Genomic DNA, 17,293 nt, shown 5'->3' on the forward strand with positions numbered 1-17,293 from the left:
TCGGAAGACCAATGGGTCTATGAGACTGAAAGAAAACCTGATACAAATCACAGTAAGGGTGGAGCTACTGAAACGAGCATCATCACCCGTGCTGAATCCTAAGTCTGATCATACATAATCAAATACAACTGGATGTAACAATGGAAAGGGGAAAAAAAAAAGACTGAAGCGGAGCGGAATCCTCCGTATGTCATGTCGCCCTGGCTGGTGCACGCTGGCGCCCGTCAAGGGGTGCCTTGGCATCCTGTCTCAAAAGGAGGCCGAGACTCTATTCCAATTGTGGGACCGTGTTAATGTCAGGGTAAGATCATTCATCTTTCTTAATTGTACTCCTCAGGTGATTAATCACGTGAAGCACATGACAATGGTCAAAAGTATACGAGAGCATTTGGCATCCATGTATAACCGAACCTCTCCCATGAAGAGGGTCTCCCTGGAGGTCCAGATGAGGTTGTTGGATCCCAAGAAATCTTCATCGATGTAGGAACACATCAACAAGTTATAAAAACTTCAGCAAAGGTAGGGAAGCAAATTTCATCAACGGAGATGGCCATTACTCTACTCTCCCAACTATCCTCTCACTACGGGGCCTTCTATTCATCCCTGATGAAGAGTGGTAGGGTAAATGAGTTGACCTAGGAGGAATTGGTCCCCATGGTGCTTGACCGGGAGGAGCGCTGCGTCGGTCGTACCTATGATTGTCAGCCTAAGGCTTTGACAGCTGATCAAAGAGGAAGAAAGCAGTTGAGAGCTGAGGAATGAGAAGCTCTCAAGGCATCCCGAACATGTAACCGATGTGGCCAGAAAGGTTATTATTGGCGCCAGTGTCCCCAAAAGAACACAGAGGGGTCCAGTAACCAATTGGCCAATAGTGTGACTGTTGTGACCACGATTACTCCAACCTTTTAGTAGCACTTGGCAGGAGCTGCCAGCAGGCTTTCCAGATCCAGATGGAGGATTGTTTGTTTGTGGCAGTTGGACCTACCGAGCAAGTGCACCAAGCAGGGAATCATTTATCGAGGTAGAGCCTTTCAAGAAGACCTCGAGCCACGAGTTGTTCCCACTGACTCAGGTGGCAGTGTGTTACCAGTTTGTATTATGTTTGGACGTTATGCTCTGGCAGATCCAAAGGGGGTCTCCTAGTGTTCTGTTGCAGCTATTGTCTGATGTTGTTGGAGATCAGGATGGGTCAATAGATTTCCAGTGCGGGAACCCACACACAGTTGATTGATCCTTGTGAGTTGTTATATGCCCATTACCATTGGAGCACTGAAGTTCATCGATCTGGCGACAATGTACCAGTTTGGACTTGAGAGGAGGCTTCAAAGCTCTGCGATACAAGTGCCCATGCAGGGAAGTAGACCTTGCACCGGAGGCAGTATCAGTTGGATTATTGTTCCAGGATCCTCTGTTGGACTCATTGACCAGTACCAGCAATTGGATTGTTGTACCGGTTGACCCAGTCTACCAGTACCAGACAAGAGGAGTGTACCTAGCACCAGTGGCTTAGGAGCGTTCCCGGTTTCCAGTGATCGTGCTGAGGCGGTTCAAGCCACGAGGGGGACTTCTTTGACAGTACCTATGGCGGGTCTTTAGTGGCAGCGAAGCATCACACGATGGATTCCTCCAGTTGTTCCAGCGGCACACCCAGCTCCCTTGCGTCTCTGTTCCATCCACGAACTGAGAGGGGGTGTTAGAGGTCATCTCCCAATATCACCATAGAGAGAGAGGGCCTTGCTTGTGGGTGTGCCTGCCCCCGAGAGGATAGACTAGGGAAGGTACTGTGTGGTCCTCCTGGGCCCCATGTTGGTTCACATGCCTTGCATGGCTGCCCTTGTGTAGGCATATCTTGATGCACATTGGGGAGGCCTAGAGGCTGGAAGGTGGCATGTCAGTTGGCCCTTGAGGCGCAGGGCAGAGGTGGGTTGGCCCTTCCTCTTGTGCAGGTTGGCTGGAGAGCAGAGGGTACAGGCAGCACCTTGTGGAGGGCTAGGGGCAGTCGGCCCTAGAGCCCTGGCTGTTGGCTGTCAGGCCCTTGCTTTGGGGCCTTGTGCAGCCTCATATAGAGGGCTGTAGTGGTCGGCCCCTAGGGCTGTAGGGGTTGGCCCCTAGGGCTAAGGGTCAGCCCTCATGAGCTGGCTGGTTGGTGCCCCCTATGCTGACCGACTAGGGGGGGGCTGGGCTATTTATGTGCCTCCCCTCTCCCCTCCTTTCCCATCTTCTGGAGCTGGAGCAGTCCTTCCAGTAGTGCATCTTGTGGAGCCTCGCAGAGGTACAGAGCCAGCCCACAGCATCACTTGAAGAGCAGGGTAATGAAGCAGTTCATCCATTCCCTCGTGCTCCCAATTCACTTGGCTGTTGAGCTGTGTGTTCCGAGCTCTCGAGCAGCCCGTTGTTTTCGTGGTTTTCCCCCCAATTGTAGCGGGGTTTTCTCCAGAGATCACTTGCAGTTCTCCTGTGCCTCTCTCTCCTTTCTCTCCTTCTCAATGTGTGTGTGTGAGGCGTGCTCTCTCTCTCTCTCTCTCTCTCTCTCTCTCTCTCTCTCTCTCTCTCTCTTCCGTTCATTTCCGCTGCACTTCTCACAGATCCGCTGGTGTAATATTGATTTGTCTCATAGGCTTTTTCAGCCTTCCGCACAGCCTACCCAATCCTGCTCCATAATGCCAAACCACTTCACAGTGGGCCACCTCATGACACCCACTTGTGAAACCAGCAGAGCAAAATTAGGGGAGGGCAGAGACAGATCTCAAACATTTTTCACAGACATCACAGGTCTCAAGGGTCCTTACCTAGACCACGGAGATGACTTCATTTCTTGCATCTATTTCAAGTTTTCTTCCATAGTTTCTTTCCATTGCATGATAATAGGGTCCTAGCCTCTGGTATGTAATGTCTGTTTCTATTTTGCTTGATGAGGATAAGCTCCCACACCCCCAAACCAGGGCCCAAAAAAAAAGTTTACCAGATCTCAAACATAGTAGAACCTAACCTTCCATGGAACTTAAAGAAACTCTCTCTGTTAGACAATTCAGCCAATGCAAAATGAGTGACGCTCAGATGTTGCTACCAGTAAAACTACAAAAGTAGAACGAAACACAATAGTATCATCAAGGAAGATTTGGAAAGAGTGATAGAAAACAAAAAGCTTGTGAGTTCGTTGAACAAACCTTGTCAAGCAATAACAAATCGACATAAGATTAGGCAAAATCTACTTACTAACCTTAGATGTGCTCGCCTCATACCATCAAGCTCTGCAGCATTTTTTTTTGCCTTTGCTAGAGTAATGGGTGAAGTCCTGTTCAGAGCAGCGGGACTATTTTTCACTTGTTCAACTTTACAATGCTCCGACCCAAAAGATTGTGAATTGCCGTCAGATTGATCAGATTGTACGTCGCCATCTAAGTTTTTGTAGTACGTTGAGCATGCCATATCAAAAGTATTCGCGATTGCAACACTCACACGAGAGGAGTCCAACCACAGCTTGCAACCATTCGAAGCCAACCTGGAAAACATAGGCAATCAAATATCTTGTGTCATCATGGCAACATGTCTGACAAAAAGGTCCTCCTACTGCAATCAACAAAAATTCTGCTTAAAGCATCAGACTCATGCCAAATGCTTAATTCTTAATTTAATTCTTAATTCTATATAGCACTGATTTGTTAAGACCTGTCTATCTTCATGCCAACAGCCTGCAAATAATGTACTTAAAAGGGCGTGTATTATATTCCTCTGCCTTTATAATATGAAAGGAAGGCAAAGGAAGAGCCCACTAAGTTAAAGCTTCAAAATAATCTAAAAGATATGAATCACAACCACCTTTCTAAGTCTGAAAGCAACTCTTTGTAAGGCTTTACAGAAACTCGTGCATCTTTCAAATGTGAAGATACTTCATCTGAAATTTTGGCTGGCTCCACAAACAACGTTGCAGTCTCAAGCTCTACAATCGCATAAGCATAGGCAACAGGACAGTGAGGCACATCATTACCACGCTGCAAAACAAGCAAAACATTTTCAGAGTTCCTTTTAAATGCAGCTCAATCCATTGAAGGGAAGCCAAAGAGCACCTATGCTTCTAAACGCAAGAAAGGAATACATGAACCAGTGTGAAAATTAAAGTTGCTCTCAGAATTTGGTTGTTCTTTATGCATTTTAAAAATTATTTAAATCTGTATATATATGATGGTTGGCTGACAAACAAACATGAATCTTCTACGAATCAGTAGCACTATAGTTATAAAGAAAATTATCCTTATCTCAGACACAAAATGCAAATAACCAAAGATCACAATAGAATTTCAAAATCTAACATGGAACTTGAGAGCTCCACTACCCTCTTCGCGCACATTCATGGATCCTACCCTTCCATTTTCATGGATCCTACCATTCTAGGACTCAAGCTATGGACTAGATGCTTGCTATCCTTCCCTCAGACCTCTCTTCGCACCTCTCAAATATTCACCTGCTAGGAAAAGACTTATTCCAGGTTGGTTTTGATTCGCCCAGAGTCGTAGATGTGGTGCTTTAGGCTAGTCCTTTAGCACTTGGCTCCAGGTTGATCTTCCTCTCACCTCCAATAACAGGATTAGACCTGGTAGAGGAGGATAGATGGGTCACCTCTTTGTTCCTCAGATTCCCAGTCTTCCACAATTTCACCACCTACTCTTGGCCACAATTGAAGCCTCCTTCGGATTAGTCACAAAGGTTTCCCCTCTCCCTGATTTGCCTTCTTACAAAGCAGAGGCAGCCAGGGCTGAAGGAGTCCCGAGGGTTACGGTCACTGTTGCTGACCCTAACATCTCCAATGACCGTATTATGCTTCAGACACTAGATGACTCTCTTTTTCAGCAAAGAGTTGAGACTTGCGGCCAGCCTCAAATTTGTGAGCTCTTTAAGCACTTCGCTAGAGATTACCCAAAGAAGAAGAAAAGTCCCAAGAAGACTCTAGGTGGCACCCCCTTCGATAGCGTGCTCTTATGGCACCCCCTGTCCCTACTGCCCCTCGTCAAAGATGGGTTTTGGTCTTAGGTGGGTGCAATTTTGGCAAATCAATAGGCCCTTCTTCGGATCTTGCCCCCCTTATCCCCTTCAGTAGCCCCTCTCTCCTTCATCTCAACAAGTACTTCAGTAGCCCCTCTCTCCTTCCTCTACCTGTAAGAATGGAGCAAGCAGGATGCAAGAGAGCAAGCAAGAGCAATCGTAGAGTGCGATAGATAAGATAGATACAAAGTAGTGTGGAGGTGGTTTTGTCTAAGTGACAAAACCACACTAACCCACTAACTGTGGTTAGAAGGGAAGACCTCTAGTGAGGAAAAAGTGCCCCTAACACACTTATAGATTACATTGGTCACTGCCTAGAGTTATGGCAATAATTCTAACACCATCCTACAGTGCCAATGTGCTGATGTACAAGAAATTGATCAATCACCAAAAGGAGATAAGTTCAGGGCACTGCAAAATGTCTCAGACTTTTCGCGTGGAAGTGCTTTGGTGAAGATGTCTGCAACATTGCCATGTGTTAACACATAGATCATACTGATCTCCCCTGCATGCAACTTCTCTCTAACATAATGATAATGAACCTCAATGTGCTTCATGCAAGCATGAAACACAAGATTCTTTGCCACTACTATAGCACTCTGACTATCAATGAGAATCGGAGAAGGACCCTCCAATGAGAGATGAAGATCAGCAAACAAATGACGCACCCAAACACATTCAACTGTCGCTGTGAAAGCTGCCCTGTACTCAACTTCACATGAGGAAGTAGCCACAGTTGATTGTTTCTTGCTCAGCCAAGAAATGCAAGCTTTGCCCAAAAAGAAACAATTACCACTTGTGGACTGCCTAGTGTCATAGTCCCCAGCCCAATCTGAGTCACTGTAAGCATGCATATGCAAGTCTCCCCCCCCCCCCCCCGGTAACATCAAGCCATAAGACTATGTGCCTTGCAAGTAATGGAAGATGCGTTTTACAACCTGCCAATGTGTTGTCTTTGGGCTGTGCATATATCTGCTCACCTAAGATACTGCATACTGAATATCAGGCCGTGTATTGCACAAATAAATGAGGCATCCAACAGCCTAGTTGTAAAGTGTGGCATCCATTAATTCAACTGCATCATACATAGTAAGCTTCAGCCCTGGCTCCATGGGAGTGGTTGTAGGCTTACAATCTTGCATGTTGAATCTATCCAATTAACATGCCCAAATCTGTCATGTCAAATTCAGCTTTCAATTCAGCCTTGAAATCTGCAATTATTTCCTCATTTGACTCCTGTCAGGCAAAGGTGACTCAAGTCTACTCTCCCTGAGAGTTTGGAGCAACCAGTTCGAAACTGTTTTTGTTGCATGTATTTCTTGAATCTCTTCCCTAACAACATCATCCATTGTCTGTGGAGGAACAAAATCAGCACGTGGCTGAAACAGGGCATGTGGAGTAGGTGGAGGCTGCTGTAAATGCTGATTTTCAGCATGAGCATCAACTGGGGAACCAAAAGCAATAGGAAGGAACCCCTCAAAAACATCATCTAAAGAAGCTGGAATAGTGAATTCAACATGTGTATGAGCTGAATTCTCTAAAAAGATTACATCTCTACTCACAAAAATCTTGCGTGTGGTAGGATTGTAAAGACGATAGCCTTTGCTTTCTGCACTATACCTAACAAAGATACACTTTAGTGCCTTATATGACAACTTATGTCGAAACTCCACAGGCATGTGGGCATATGCAACACATCCAAAGACACGAAAATGATCCTCTACCAAGCCTCACAGGGAGTGATTGTCATTAAAGCCTTTCTGGGAGCCCAATTCAAAACATAATTGGCACACATGAGCCCTTCTAGCCAAAATTTGTGAGGCAAATTCTAGCTAGTTAGCATGCATCTATCCATCTCCATGAGAGTTCTATTTTTTTGCTCAAATTTGCATTTTGCTAAGGGATAAGTCTCACTGTAAGCTGATGTGTGATGCCTTTCTCCTTCAAAAATGCTGCAGGGACACACTTTCACGACTTGGTTGGGACCGAGTGAGCTTCCAGTGAAGCTCAGCTTCTACAGGGATCATTGTTTACACTTCACAGAGGAGGGTTTCATATATGCAGATCCACCTACCCCACTCACTGAGGATCTCTATTGGGCAGTTTCTGGTCTCTTCACATAGACTTCTCATTGAGGGTGGCAGGGCTAACAGTATGCCCAGGGAGAGGCGCTTATGCACATTATGCGACGCATTGTACACAGAATATTGAGTCAGAGGAGCATTTCATTTTCAGATGCCCGGTATACTATGAGATTCGAAAACGCTTCTATTGCCTCTTCAGAGGCAGTTCTGGGATATTGTCCTACTTTCTCTCCATTCCAGACCAGAGATGCCTAACCACCTTCATTCACAAGGCAGTCAAACACCGAGAGCGTCTAATTCGATCACAGAGACAGAAGCAGACCTCCTTAATAGACTCTTCTCAGAGCTAAATCATTGATTTCTTCTAGCCAAACCATGTGGACTCCCATACCACGAGGCCCCGTCATGATTGAGACACAGAGCCAGCGGCGTGACAACTCAGACAAAGGATGGATGCACAGATTACACTTGGGGATATTCCTTCCTTGTTCATAGTTGTTGGGGTTCCCCCGATAGGGATTACAGTAGCCCTTGTCAGACGCAGAGCTACGACCATGAGACGAGTGGATGTTAGTGTTGTGTAGGCAATCATCATTCTAACATGACTATGTAGCACTATGACACTCAGCACTTATCATTTTGCATTCTGCATTCGAGTGGATGCTCGTTTAGTAGCTCCACCCACACAGCTTGTTTGTATCAGGATTTTTCACAGTCTCACAGACCCATCGATCTTACTTCTCTCTCTCTCTCTCTCTCTCTCTCTCTCTCTCTCTCTCTCTCTCTCGGCAGTCTATCAGAGCACCATTGGGGTGGAGTAGGGCTGCCCTCTCTCACCAACTCTCTTTGGACTCTACATTGATGAGATCACATCTTTCATAGATCGCCTAGGTGGCGAGGGCTCATTACTAGGGGATCTCCTTGTACAGATATTGTTATATGCTGATGATATAGTCCTTATATCCTCTTCAGTCGAGGGGCTGCAAAGAGATCTAGAGGCTTTAGAGTTGTTTTGCAGAGAGAGAGATCTGACGGTCAACCTTGGGAAAACTAAGGTTATGATCTTCAACACCTCACAAGCAGTGACTAACCAACTTACTTTCACCTATCGTGGTGAACCAGTGGAGATAGTGCAGTCATACACATATTTGGGAGCAGTCTTCACAGGACCCATCTTCACAATGAAACATGCAGCCCAAGCACGACTCTCACGAGGGCGTAGTGCTTTGGCTAGACTAGAGCGGCAGTGTTTCCAGGCGCACTTCCAGGATCCATTGACGAAGGGCTGGCTTTTCGACACACTAGTGCAGCCGACTGTCATGTATGCAGCACCTTTCTGGGGGTGCGATCTTCCGAGGACAGATTGGAGGAGCTTCAAGCGGCTACAGGTGACGATGGGATCCAGGATGATCCGATGTAAGCCCTCAGTTCCACATGAGATAGTATAGGCAGAGTTCGCCATGACACCTCTCTAGGTTGATGCCATCTTTCAGACAGTGACTTTCATCCACAAAGTCTAGGACTTACCCCATTGGAGACTTCCGAGGTTGGCCCTAGAGTCATCCAGACGACTCGCTGAGAGCGGGGTAGACACATGGTATGCACGCATATCTACATGGCTTGCCAGGCACGGTATCCACATGGATAGGCTTCCCCCCTTTCATTACAGCATGGATGCACCTTGTGAGTCGATCCCGCGAGATGAGATCAACCGTATCATATGGTTAGACCTCCTCCAGCTTCACACATCCCGAACTGGGGGGGAGGACCAAGAGCTCCCCACCAAGACCCAGTTTTATCGCAACCACTTCCTAAGAGTATCAGAGGAGGGATTCATTATTAGACCATAGTATCTCGAGGATAGAGGAGTCTCCCATGCACTGAGGATTGCCATTGGTCAGATGTGGGTTTCGTCCCACCAGCTGAGGATCGAGGCAGGGAGAGCAACGGGAATACCCAGAGAGCAGCGGGTCTGCACACACTGTGCGCTGGGGGCAGTTGAGACAAAGGAGCATTTTCTTTGTCTTTGTCCAACCTACTACGAGATTCGGGGACGCTACCATTGTCTCTACCTAGAGGGGAGTGGCTTCGGTCCTTTGTCACGACTAATCCATTTCCATGACCAGGTCTGTATCGGGCTTTATCTGATGGAGATGCGACGACACAGGGAGACGCTTCTACGACAGATCAAAGAGCAACAGGGGATGGTCATACCACTACAGGACATAGAGGGTGACCGGGCACAGTGACACGTCACAGACTTCTATACATTTAAGTCAGCCCCCAACCATAGGGGAGTGGAGGAGGAGGAGCTAGCCGACATGAGAACAGTCTGGATGAGCAGCCAGCACAGTACCACCGAGAGGGGCACAAAGGCCACATGTGCAACAGAGAGCCCCCAGGATACACTCTATTGAGGTCCGACCTATCACAGCTTTCCTCAGGGGAGACCGACAGAGACGAGGGGTCACCCTAGACGTAGCCTAGAGAGCGAGGAGACCGCATCCCCCACCACAACGCGAGACAGCCTGACAGACGCAAATACGAGACATCTTCGCAGCCCACCAGAGAGCCATCACTGTACCAGGCTTCGGTTTCGTCCCAGCACGTCGATAGATTGATTGATTGATATGGCCCACTCTGCAGTTGTAGTTGACCTTTTTTTTCTCTATGATTATGATTCTGTTAGCATAGATTAATACTCAGCAAGGGTCCTAGCATACCCTTTGCTTCAGCCAACTGAGGCTTGTATGAGTTCGCTTTTCTGTGTACTTTGTCCCATAGGCCCATGAGGCCTCCCGTGGACGTTAATATATCTTTCTTTCTCTCTCTCCTCTCTCTCTCTCTCCCTCTCTCTCTCTCTCTCTCCCCCTCTCTCTCTCTCTCCAACCTGAGACGCAAGGGCCGCACATGATGCAGAGACGGACAAGAGCTCTCCAAATGACCAGACCTCTGGCACAGGAATCTAGGGCCGACCCTAGATCTCTGGCTATGACTCCCCGAAGCAGCTACCTGGCTTATTCCCACATGGCTAACAAGCCGCTGACCTGCCAACTGGCCGAATGCCACATAAGAGTTTGCCTACAGGGCCGACATGTTGCTGGTATCTTGTCTGGGGCCCAGCTCTGGCCCATATGTTGCCTAACCTGCTGCCTCATGGTGTGCCTTGCACATAGTTGATTACATGTCGGCACCTCCTCCTATGGAGGTAGGAGGAGACCTTCCGAATTGAGCAACTAAAACTGATCAGGAACCCCAACAGTGGATTGATATCAAGCATGTGCATGGTATAATAGGAAAACAAGAAAACTTGACACTGTAGTTGCAAATTGCTGAATTAAATAAATCCCTAGATCTGTCTCTTTATATTTTAGCTACATTACCTACCTGCAAAGAGAAACTAGTAGCACAAAATTAACTGCAAATATATCCTTAGAGAGGATGCAAATAGTCATAGAATGAGTAACTTTCTGAGCTGTTGAACTGTCGTTGAGGTTCTTCTTACCAAGTTGAACAACCAAGCAACCTCATCTAGCATTGAGATAATTATTGCAGTAGCACCAGCAGAGACAAGATCTTTCCTCAAGTTCTGGATCTTTGACGTCACGTCTGTTCCAGCATATTTGATGTCATGCACTCTGAGCAGTGATGATGGCAGGCTTGGTCTTGCATCACCCCATATATCATCGACTAAGTTTGACGAGTGAAGCAAGACAAGATTGTGACCTTTCTCAAGCAAGCAGTTCTTAAGTTCAGCTGCTGCCTCAGATGAAAACAGAAACTGACCACAAACACCAAGAAATCCATGGGATCAATTAATGTGGTGTTAATGACAGTGACATGCATAAGAAAGCACGATGTTTGTGGTATTATTCCATACAGTCATCGCATTGGTGAAAGAACCAAAATTTCAATATAAAACACAGCTTACTGGATCAATGCCAACTTTGGACCCTGGATCCAACCGGTCCCTCAACCACTCGCCATAAGACGGCACTCCAGGCATCCCTGCTTTCATAAGCTGCCAGTCCAAGCCAAGCTGATTTTCTGCCTGCAGCAGACTGTCAGACTCAAAAAAATATACTTCAAACAAACAACAAATGTGAGATTTATATCCGTTTAACAAAGAATCATAAACTCATCAGTTTCCTATGTTTATCTGCTGCCTCCAACAAAGCTTAAAACTAGTAAGGCAAAGAACAAGATGTTACAACTTTCAAACTAATGCAGCAAGCAAACTCAATGAAACCAAGGAAGCTGAGAAAAACAGGAAACATGTACTTGCAAGAAGTAGCGACCATCTGTCCAAAGGGCTGCATGATATTTTGTTACAACCGCGGTACCTGCAGACCCAGTAAAACCGGAGATATAAGCTCGGCGCGTGAAGCAATCTGCAGTGTATTCACCCTGTTGACAATCCACGGCATCAAAAGTCAGATCGTTGCATATAACAGAGCACATCAGAAACAAAACACAATGTCCCTGATAGTAAGAACCTCACTAACTGCAACCATTGCAGCACTGAAATTGAGCACTATGTCAAATAAGTCCTTTCCATGTATTTGGTGTTACTCCAAAACACACTCAGGAATTAGATATGATTAGCATGCTATCCTATTGCTACCAAGCTTGTTTTGAGATATAGGCCATCTAGGACAATCTAAAAGCTCGTATGAAATGGAAGTATTCTTTCCCCGATCAAAAAGAGATCAGCCTTTTGCATAGACGAGGGGCATGAGTCAATGCAAATTTCCGGTCTTCAAAACTGATAAGGCTAATCCTCCAACCGGAGGGATAGCTCTGGGAACCAATTCTCTGACAGAAAATACAGAACTGAATTTGAGGCAGGGTGTGCCTTCGCAGGGATCTCATACATGCACTTGAGGTCCAGGAGAATTTTGTCCAAGAAGCCTGAGTCCAAGGACCGCATTTTAAACTACACGCAGCCCACCTTTCACCCCAGTTTTGGTTCAGCTCCAACAGGAAATTAAATTCCCAGCTCTCATTCAGTGTTAGGGCCCCAATGTAGTGATCCCTAGTTCAGACACGACCGAGAGCTTGAACGAGGAAATGCAAGAACCAATTGGCTTGAGGGCCTCCAAAGCCCCCTACACAAGCATAGCTCTACCTCATTCTCCGGCTCCTTTCCTAGCCTCTAGACTAAGAGGACTATATCCAACATGTTCGGACAGTTAGGCCGAACGGATTCAGCAAAAATGGAGAACCCTTTCGCCAATATGCCCACGGAAAGGGGAGGCCAGCAAAAACTAGTCCTTGCACCGCAGGGAGGGACTGAGGCCATTTTTGTGGGCTCAGGACCCACAATCTTCACTGGGCACTCTGACCCAGAGCGCATGGAAGACAAAGACAAGTGGATGAGGGACTTCGCTAGACAAAACCCCAGGCTTGGAAACTCACGGGACTTCAAAGAGGGAACCCCTTATGACCCCGCGACCCCTCCAAGTGCCCCCAAAATTCACCATTAGGTCACAAGCCACCGGCTATGTGCCCTTCCAAGTTCCACCCTTCAAACCAATGCAAGGAGTGTCCATACAGATGCCTAGTAATCCGCTCCCTCAGGGAGTCCGACAGTTTACTCCCACAGTCACAACCCCAATGTCCAGGGGAGCAAGCTTCACAGCCCCAATGTCAGCACCAGCAAACCAATGGATCCCGCCACCAGGGCAAGACCTGAGGTCCACAATAGTGTTGCCTCCTCCAGCTTCCCAAACAGTGCTATCGGATGAGGCGATGCGCAACCTAGTGGACGCACTAGTAAGGGGGCCCGCTCCACCCCCAGTGTACCCGTATTTCCAGCAGGGAACACTAACCCCTCTAAGAGTCGACCCATAGCCATCTGCAAGCTTATAACTAAAATTCTTGGGGAAGGAGATCCGGTCTCCCACTTGGAGCGATTTGAGCAAATATTCGAAGCATTTGGTGCTCCCGGAGATCTGGAAATGGTTAACACATTCAGCCTCATCCTAGATGGTAAGGCAAGCCAATGGTATAGGGCCCTCAGCCCTAAGGAGAAAGTCAACTAGGAGGCGTTGCAGAAAGCCTTCATCCTAGGGTTCGCCAGTGGTCACAAGTGGAGCCCGATTAATCAGTTGTATGAGGTGAAAATGAATCTATAAGCAGGGGCAACACATTCAGAATGGGATCTGCCGATCCCAGAGTCACCCAATCGTAAACCCATCCAAACTGCTCTCCCTGTGATCAGGTCACCCTTATCATAAGCATCTGCAGCGACAGCCTGCAAAATGAAGTGCAAACCCCTTTGCTCTTTGCCTTCTGCGGGAGACCGCACCTCGAGGCCTCTCCTTGGGAGAAGGCAGCTTCGCAACCCCGTCAACTCAGATTCAAAACCTCTTTCCAACCACTCCCTTCTCATCTCTCAAGCGTATTGTAGCATCCCTTCACACACCATGACAGATGAAACCACCCATTTCTACTCTATGTTAGTCGTCTCCCTTCATATTGAGCCATATGGGCACACAATCCCACACAAGTGCCCACTGCAAATAAAAGACTTATTGAGACAAAGAATTTCACTTTCCTATACCAGCATATCGGACATCCTTTACTACCTCTACATAAAACGACATGGATATCAATGTCACTCAGTGAGATCAACATATATGAGGCTGTCCTAGACATTTGTGTGGATCTAGTCAGCATGGCTCCTGTTTCGGTTTGCTACCCTCCAGAATATATAGACTCTAAGGCGATATTTGTCCTTGTCAAGTATACGTGTTGCTTTGCAACTTCGATTCTGATCCAATATTGTCAAATGAGCCAGCAAAGCTACAAAATTCAATTCACTTGAAGCACACGAGCTTTAGGGAGCACCTTCCGTAAGGAACCACCACGCCTGAGCTCGTACCTGATGGGGATCCTCGGAAGGAATGATGTAGGCATCGATGCCCGCACTGTGGAATCGTTTCCTCAGATTAACAAGCTTCTCGTCGGGAGGAGGAGGTGCTTTTTTGGAAGCCTTTCTAATTGAAGAGGGCTCTGCGAGAAAAGGGCCAGCGGCACTCGCAACAGGAGCAAAGCAACACCTCCTGCTACCAAAATGAGTCAAAGGCCAGCTGACGACCTTCGGTTTCAGTGACGGGGAAGCACGGGGAACCCAAGGGAAGATTGAAGGCAAGGGAGGAGCTTGGGTGGTTGTAGCCATAATGGGCGATGTGGTTGCTCTGGTGAAAGCTTTCGAGTAAACAAGGAAGCTCCTCATGTTCACACTCAATTGAATTCAACGATTTTTTTGGTGCTCCAATCATCTGACGTATAGCCTCAATACATTCCCACGTGATTGATAATTTTTCCTTCTTCCTAGAAATGTTTTCTTCATGAACTGCGACGGCCTTCCCATGTTCCCCCTCAAACGTTCATAGACTTTCTATTTGATGTTCTCATGTGAATTATTATTGTCTATCCTTTTGTGATTTGATTTTCTTCATGAACCCAAGCAATTGGGACATATTGTCCCATAAACTCTTTGTTAACATTACATTGATTTGAATTGATTTGATATTACTTCAGAGATGATGACAACCACTTGGTCGATGTTGATTGCATTAATCCCCTCTCACTTTGCCCCTAAACTCACATTTAGTGACATTGAAACTACCTTTTTGGCTTTGCCATTTTTCATCCAATGTTATTGTTGTAGCCAAGACTCTCTTGACCCCAATGAAAACTAGCTTCTTGATCAAAGATGAGTTATCGAAACTTATCAGTTTTTGTTTGAATTCTAGTCTTTCAGAGGTCCTAAGACTTTAAGACTTAGTGTAGATGGACCTTAGACTTTAAAGAGTCTCCGTGGATTATATTTTGTATGTGACATGGCAAATTAGCCTTTGGTAAGATTGACCTCGTCAGACTTAGGGCTAGGTTACTAGTTGGCTTAATTAGGATTTGTCTAACCTAAGTTTATTGACCATAATCATAATATGGCACATTGACAAGGCAATTGTGAGATTTATATAGGTTAATCATATGAGACCCATATTGGTAGATACGACAAAGTGTAGAGGACACATTTTGTGAGGTCATACGATTAAGGTCAATGCACGATCGGGTATAGACAATCGAGAAACTATTTTTATGGCATTTTTGGATCGTGATGCAATGAGCTGGTAGGTGAAATTTTAAATTTGGGACATACTTGCGCTCTCGCCGAATTTTTTTTCGATGTAATGATTCTTGCATTGGCGTAAAAATTAGACCAATCTGTCAAAACTTGTTGTTCTGAACACCGCAGACCTTGACACATGTCACTACATGAGTAGTTTGTCCTCCTTCACGCTATCTCTGTACTACATCTTTGTGCATTAGACTATTCACAGTCTGTCATGTCATCTACCCACCATGGCTCGCCACCTGTCATCTACCCACAACTCACCACATGTCATCTAGCCTCAACTTGCCACTTGTCATGTTTTTCGCATTGGTCTAGACTCTCTAAAATCCGAGCATGCAGATCTAGACTTGTGAAAATCCATGAAGATCTAGATTCACGACCACCACGCTTATCTAAACTCGTGAAAATCTATGAAGGTCTAGATTCACAAACCATCACTGACAAGGTGGTGACATTGGCTTGGAGCGACCACCGCGTTGGGTCTTGGAGTTATTTTAGTGCTAGTTGGTTACTTCTAAACTAAGGAAAATGTATTTCCTTGTGCAACCACCTAGACCTTAATAGGCTGGGTCATGTGAGACTCGCATTGGAATCCCACAATGATATAGTTTTTTGTTCATATATTTTACACCATTTGTCCTTGAGGGGTCCCATTTCATGTCGATATGGCCCTTAAGGGGTCCCCTTTAGGGACAAGGGCTATATAGACATGCCACATATGTCCAATATAGAATATTTAAACTTTTAAATATGGACCTCAAAAGCCCATTTCATTGCTTAGTTTAGTGCTATTTTAAGGTTAGGTGAGGGCACATTTGCTACCTTGTTAAGGCCATGTCTCTATCTGACCCAAGACTATTTTATGGGCAATTCATTTTTGTGGGTGTAACGATTATTCTTCATGTATACATTGATCTTTAGGATGTCCTCAACTCATAATCTAGCAAGTTCAAATGGTGTTTCTTCCTCAATGTAATCTCATAGCATAAGCTTCATCACCCCCCAAGTGTATTCAATCTTGTCCCACAACACCAAAAATAGTTGTGGGTATGTGCTTGTCTCTTCATATGGGCCTATTAGAATGCAAGGGAATCCTTTGGTATCCTCATATGAACCTGACTCTTTCAAAGGGACTTAGCCTCTTCAACTAGAAGAGGCTACCAATGTAATGCATGAGTTCTAAAGCTATGAGGTAGGGTCTAATGGGATTCTAGTACCACTTGGGCTATGAATGGAGCATTGGCACATTGATTTCTTTGATCTCACACATGCCTTCACCTCCTAGGAACATAGGGGTAATATTAAATGGAAACAATGTATCTACTTGGCCAAATAAAATTCACAAGTTATGGGAGAAGGAGGTTTTAATTCTTAATATATGAGTCTCAACTAAAGAAGATTATACTTGAATGTAACAATCACCCATCAAATAATGAGCAAGTAGAGGATCTTTTAGGGAGTGTGCAAATTTGTAGACCAGCCTTTAAAAGCATTGATATCTTGGGGAATGCAAGGCTATCATTTGTGGAAAATAGGACAACACGTTTTAGGAATCCACGTGTTATAGGGCCTGTTGGACATATGGCTCTAGGATCGAAAGTTGAAGAAATCATGGCTATTAGCTATTGCTCCAAAAAGTCCTATGAGTACCAATTGTTAGCGCTTGCTTCTAGGACACTCTAGGCAATGAGATGGGGTCCAGAATAAAGCGTCTATGAAACCAAAAAATTTGGACCATCTCTCAATTTGTACATGTCATCTTTGCACTAGCTCCATCTTTATCAAGTGCCAATCCTCCAAGCGATACATTAAACCATAGAGATATAAATGGGCACAAAATAGGTATGGAAAAGGACTTATATCAAATGAAATGGGCACCAAATAGGTATGGAAAAGGACTTATATAAAATGAAATGCATTAATTGACATGATAGCAAGTAATAAAGATACTTACCAAATACGTTAGCTCCACCTATCTCTTGCTATTGGCTCCAGCTACTATTAGGGTCTATTTTGAGCT

The 17,293-nt window shown here is 45.6% G+C and overlaps 1 protein-coding gene across 3 annotated transcripts in view; it reads right to left on the bottom strand.

The window, feature by feature from the left end:
- Positions 1 to 14,406, bottom strand: part of LOC147904475 (Metallopeptidase M24 family protein) — a 138,744-nt gene extending 124,338 nt beyond the window's left edge. For all 3 annotated transcript variants that reach the window (XM_087386756.1, XM_087386754.1, XM_087386751.1), the window contains exons 1-6: positions 14,011 to 14,406; positions 11,406 to 11,531; positions 11,056 to 11,175; positions 10,630 to 10,905; positions 3,820 to 3,992; positions 3,221 to 3,502 (exon numbers count right to left, since the gene is read on the bottom strand). In XM_087386756.1, the coding sequence (XP_087242882.1) occupies positions 3,221 to 3,502; positions 3,820 to 3,992; positions 10,630 to 10,905; positions 11,056 to 11,175; positions 11,406 to 11,531; positions 14,011 to 14,364 (1,331 nt within the window). In that variant the 5' untranslated portion in view covers positions 14,365 to 14,406. The remainder of the gene's footprint in view (positions 1 to 3,220; positions 3,503 to 3,819; positions 3,993 to 10,629; positions 10,906 to 11,055; positions 11,176 to 11,405; positions 11,532 to 14,010) is intronic.
- Positions 14,407 to 17,293: the final 2,887 nt, after the last annotated feature.

Source organism: Dipteris shenzhenensis, chromosome 2, assembly GCF_047967505.1.
Source record: "Dipteris shenzhenensis isolate YYH24624 ecotype China chromosome 2, Dip_SZ_1.0, whole genome shotgun sequence".
Classification (NCBI taxonomy): domain Eukaryota; kingdom Viridiplantae; phylum Streptophyta; class Polypodiopsida; order Gleicheniales; family Dipteridaceae; genus Dipteris; species Dipteris shenzhenensis.